Source organism: Limulus polyphemus, unplaced genomic scaffold, assembly GCF_000517525.1.
Source record: "Limulus polyphemus unplaced genomic scaffold, Limulus_polyphemus-2.1.2 Scaffold3665, whole genome shotgun sequence".
Taxonomy (NCBI): Eukaryota; Metazoa; Arthropoda; class Merostomata; order Xiphosura; family Limulidae; genus Limulus; species Limulus polyphemus.
Genome location: NW_013669275.1, coordinates 88,115 through 94,029, shown reverse-complemented (window position 1 = coordinate 94,029; position 5,915 = coordinate 88,115). Strand labels below are relative to the sequence as shown.

Genomic DNA, 5,915 nt, shown 5'->3' with positions numbered 1-5,915 from the left:
ATTTCATTCTTCAGAATCTCTGGGCCGAACCATTGAAGGATTCCAATTTAACTTAAACATTCCTTGTCATTCAGCAAGGTCCGGTCCAGCCAGCACTAGTAGAAGAGTGTAACATGGACACACATAACCTGTGTCATCTGTTCAAGTTGAAGAAAGCCTGCTGTACTGATATCAGTTCATGAAGCATAGTGTCACAAGAGTGCTTGCACAATACAAAGGAATGGAAGGTACCAAGATAAAACCACACTTGTTCTTACAATTGACAGATGTGCTTCTAGCCAAAAATTAATTGAGATGTTCAAGGCTGGTGTGAATTATGTGAGGTGTATGCTGCACAAAAACAAACATGACATGGTAAATTCGACCAGAGAATTGTTGGGTTTCTCCTGCACTGGATAGTTCTAGATATCACTGGTAAATTCCCAGATTCCAAGAGCCCATCACTACATACTTATACAGTGAGCAAAAACACTAGTACAGACTGTTTGCAAATGTGTTAACCAAGAACTGGATAGCATGATTCACAATGCTGGAAGAAATTTATACTTTCCAGGGAAATTAACAGCCAACTATTCACTGAAGTAGGTTAATTTCGGGGAAGATCATTACATCATATCACCATTATGAACCAGAAGCTTCCTCCAGCTAAGAAACTATAACACTGAACATATAACTTACACAATTGACCCTTTCTAGATTGTTTAGTCCTTTAAACAAGTCTCTTGATCATTACATCATATCACCATTATGAACCAGCAGCTCCCTCCAGCTAACTAACTATAACATTGAACATATAGCTTATAAAATTGACCCTTTCTAGATTGTTAAATCCTTTAAACAATCTTAATGCAAAAATAAAGCACTATCCTAAATGTTCATTCAACAAGTCTTTTTGGTGTTCTTTTCTTTGGGTTATGTCATTCAGATGGGATGGCCTCTAATATTTTTTGTTCATTTGTTGTCCTGTTAATTGGGATTCTCCCTGATCTTTTAGTACACATAAATGATGACCTTTTTCTCCTTTATTGTCACTGCCTGTCCTGTTGATAAGGGTCTCTGTAGGTCACTTGGTAAGCAAATCCATCAGTGGCTCTATCTTAATTGATCTTGTGGAAGTAGTCTCAACAGGATCACTTGGCTTTGCAGAAGTTTCACTTTCTGTTGATAAATTCTTCTTTGGATTTACCCATTTTTTCACCAAAGTGATTACAGTAGAAAACGTTTGACTTGGTTGGCTTACCTATTGGAATCTGTAAACTCCCTTAGATTATATTAAGCACAACTTGTGACCCTTCCCAATACTTGCTTAACTTTTCAGTTTGTTCCTTCTTTAATTTCATAGCAATTTTATCACAACGTGATTTAGTTGTTTATGGGTGGTCACATATGAAGCAATTGGATATTTTTGAGGGTATTTTACAACTGCTTAGTATATGATTGTTTAAAAGAGTTTAAGAAAGAAGCTTTAAAAATTTAAGTGTTCTGGGTATAGCACATATACATAAAGAAATAACATAAGTAAGGACATCTATACCATGAAATTAGGTCAACAGCTAACTGGTTAGTTAATGTTCAGAATCACGAGTTAGGAGTTTTAAAAAATATAGCTACAATGAGGATGCTAAGAAAAATGCTAGTCACTTGTTTGACAGTGATAAGTTTCTGAAGCCGAATTAGTAGTACAGTAAAGGCTACTAAAAAGTTTATAATAGCATCTCAAATCAGTGCTTTGATGCAAGGCCAACTCTGTTGTAAGTAATGAACTACTACCTCTCAGTCAATTAACGTAATTTTGGATAAAATTATAAATGAATCATATGAGAAGATAACAAAATATTTTATATGTTAGTTACAAATATCAATGTTGTTTAACCTGAAGGTGGTTTGTTAAGAAGTTTTATGGGTATTTCATGTTAGAAAACTTGAATAAACTAATGTATTGAGTTATACATGTCTCAGGATCAATTTATTTAACCATAAATCTCCTCGAGTTAGTGACTTGTGAGCTCCACACACCATAACAATCCTCAATTAAATAAATTTAGTGTAGTCAGCAGTATAGTCGAAACTCTAACGACTAGCCCTAACGGCACTGCCCATTACACATGACTTTCACAGTGATCCTTACCCAATCTACATATTCTGTGAGATTCTGCTGATAACTTTTCTCTAAATGAAAATACAGAAGGTTAAATGGCATTTTTAAGTTTCTACCAAATATCACTAATAATGGTGCGCTGCATGTACTGCTATACAATAACTTATCAGTAACAGTAGAAGATCGTAATCCTACATTTTCTTATGTTCATCTACAAAAATAGTTAATTGATATAACAGTGTATGTTTGTTTCCCTCAACTATCCTTTTGGAAGATGGATTAAGGGCTGTTGTCTGGATATTTTTTATTCCAAGGATCTAATGCATTTCCATAAACAATCCTATCTTAAAATAAATTTGTCAAGTTTCCTTGCTAGTTTCTACTTCTTTGTTAGAAACAGTATATGTTTCTGACCCTTTTGTGAAATAGTCACATTCATTATATAGTACTTGAACTTCTAAATACAATCACAACTAATATTAAAAATAAATAATTATGACAACACAAGTTTCACACCTTATAAAACTTTTCTCCCTTGTTGGAAAGCAATGAAAACATAAAATGGAACTATAAAATCACGTTAAAGGTTAACGATATATAAATTCAACCATGGAAATATGAAAGCATAATATCACAACAACCAACTTTACTTTCAACCACTATTTCCTTCATCAAACCAACTTTACTTTCAACCACTATTTCATTCACAATAATCAACTTTACTTTCAATCATTATTTCCTTCACAACAACCTAACTTTCAACCACTATTTCCTTTACAACAACCAGCTTTACTTTCAACCACTATTTCTTTCACAACAACCAACTTTACTTTCAACCACTATTTGATTCACAACAACCAACTTTACTTTCACTCATTATTTCTTTCACAATAATCAACTTTACTTTCAATCATTATTTCCTTCACAACAACCTAACTTTCAACCACTATTTCCTTTACAACAACCAGCTTTACTTTCAACCACTATTTCCTTCACAACAACCAACTTTACTTTCAACCACTATTTCTTTCACAACAACCAACTTTACTTTCAACCACTATTTCTTTCACAACAACCAACTTTACTTTCAACCACTATTTCTTTCACAATAATCAACTTTACTTTCAATCATTATTTCTTTTACAATAATCAACTTTACTTTCAATCATTATTTCCTTCACAACAACCCAACTTTCAACCACTATTTCCTTTACAACAACCAGCTTTCAATCACCATTTCCTAATTAATTTTAAGAAATATCTTCTTAGTTTGAGTGGTTGAACAAAATCTTCTTATGCTTCGTCTTCTTAACATGTTGACTGACATCAATACTTTAAAGTTCCTACTCAAAAGATCTATATGCAAGTTAAATATACACAAATACCAAACCTTAGACAAAATGGAACTGTTTATCAGTATCTTATTTATTCTTTTTATTAGTTTACAATAGAATCACGTTATTTTACTAGAAATTATTTTATTATTACTTTCTTCAGCATTCAAAATTATGAGACTGAGTGTTTGAGATCATTAAGTCCCAAAATCCAGAAATCAAATCCGTGGAAATCATTTCCACAAACTTCACAACTGTAAGATTTCTCCCGATTAAGTTATTTCATGCTTTTCTAAATCACTATTTGTTTGAAAGCATTTTGGATAAACTAAACAATAGAAAGGTTTCCCAACAAAGTGTGTTCCTTGATGGATTTTTAATTCCCCATTTGTTTTAAGGTCTTCTGCATAACTCTAAGGTTTCTCCCCAGCATGTATTCTTTTATGATATTTTAATGCACTATTTGTTGTAAACTGTTTATCACATACTGAACAAGTGTAACGTCTCTCCCCAGTATGTATTTGTTCATGTTTTTTTAAGTTACAGTTACTTCCAAATTGTTTTCCACAAAAGTCACAACTGTAAGGTTTCTCTCCAGTATGTATTCTTTCATGTTTTTTTAAATTACCATTTATTATAAAGCTTTTTTCACAAATTGTACAACTGTAAGGTTTCTCTCCAGTGTGTATTCTCTGGTGCATTTTTAATTCCCCAATTCTTTTATAGTCTTTGCCACAAAGTGCACAACAGTATGGTTTCTCCCCAGTATGTATTTTTATATGATATTTTAATGCACTAGTTGTCGTGAACTGTTTATTACATATTACACAAGTGTAAGGTCTCTCCCCAGTATGTATTCTTTCATGTTTCTTTAAGCTAGAGTTACTTCCAAATTGTTTTCCACAAAAGTCACAACTGTAAGGTTTCTCCCCAGTATGTATTCTTTGATGTATTTTTAATTCACTATTTGTTCTAAAGTCTTTTCCACAAATTACACAACTATAAGGTTTCACTTCATTGTGAATTTTTTCATGCTTTTTTAATCCACTATTTGTTCTAAAGTGTTTTCCACAAACTGTACAACTGTAATGTTTTTCCTCAGTATGTCTTCTTTCATGCTTTTTCAATCCACTATTTGTTTGAAAGCGTTTTCCACAAACCACACAACTGTAAGGTTTCTCCCCAGTATATATTTGTTTTTTCAATTCACTATTGTACAGTCTCTCTCCAGTGGGTATTCTCGTATGTTGTTTTAGGTTATCAACTGTTACAGATTCCTTTTCACATGTTATATAACTGTGAGGTTTGTCTACATCCTGAGGTATATCTGATTGTTTTATGTTACTTCCATTCAAATTTGTTTCTCCACAAACATCATGGTTTAGTTTTGAGCATTTGTTGACATCTGTAAAAATATCTTCTTGTCTTAACACATCATCACCAGGAAACTGACTTCCACAACAGATGTTCACACTGGTCTTTATATCTAAGATTAAAATATATGACGTAACATAGTTAGTATCATACATTAATTTATTTGATGAGCTTCTAAGTTCATTTTATTGGTATAATAAAAGTACTTGCTTCAGCATGAAGAATTATGAAACTTAGGGTTTTCAATACATAATTCATTTAAATAATATAAAACAATAAATAATTACGATACAATTTTCCTAATTTTACTCCCTACTTTGAATTAATATTGTGACATGGAGTAATTATGTCTAAGCCTTATCATATAATTGTATATGATGGAATAACTAAACAGATCAAACATTGTCAACTATGTGTACATATTAAGGAGTAGAGAATTGAAGAAAAGTCTTAGTTGATCATTCCTTGCCATGTACACGTAGCTCTTAAGGTTTAGTTGTAATTACTTAATCTTCAACATACCCATCTAGAAGATAGTGTTGTAGTTTTGGTTCATTACTTCTTCACTTGAACACACAGTACATAATGTTCAGTCCCAGCTAATTACTCCTTAATATAATTAATACTTGAAACTGTCAGTACTTGGTGAAACTCCATAATTACAGAATTGAGGAAAATCAAGACAATTGTACATTTCACAAATACATCATTTATTACGACCATGGTTTTATCTGTGAAGGCTTCATCATGTACAGACTGAAATGTTTTGTAACAGGGTTTATATATATATATATGTTTTAAAAAAGAACTGGAAGTGACCTTGACATTCACCTTGAGACAAGTGGGGAGAGGCTTAAGTTGGATTGGTCATTTAGAACTTTTTCTGGATTTGTTTTAGACATCTATTTATTTCTAAAATTTCCAGACTGTCTAGTTTTTTAACTTTTTCTGGATCAAATTGGTGTCTAATTTCAATAAGGTGGTATGCAAAGGTTGAATCAGTTTTCCTAAATTTCTAGTTTCTAGAATGTTCTTTAATTTTCGTTTCTATGGAATGCCCCATTTGACCTATATATATATATATATATATATATATATATATACTATAT

At 32.0% G+C, this 5,915-nt stretch overlaps 1 protein-coding gene across 1 annotated transcript in view; it reads right to left on the bottom strand.

Moving 5' to 3' along the window:
• Positions 1-2,490: 2,490 nt before the first annotated feature.
• Positions 2,491-5,915, bottom strand: part of LOC106469808 (zinc finger protein 664-like) — a 13,489-nt gene continuing 10,064 nt past the window's right edge. Inside the window, exon 3 of the mRNA XM_022398368.1 lies at positions 2,491-4,918. Coding sequence (XP_022254076.1) covers positions 3,846-4,918 — 1,073 coding nt within the window. The 3' untranslated portion in view covers positions 2,491-3,845. The remainder of the gene's footprint in view (positions 4,919-5,915) is intronic.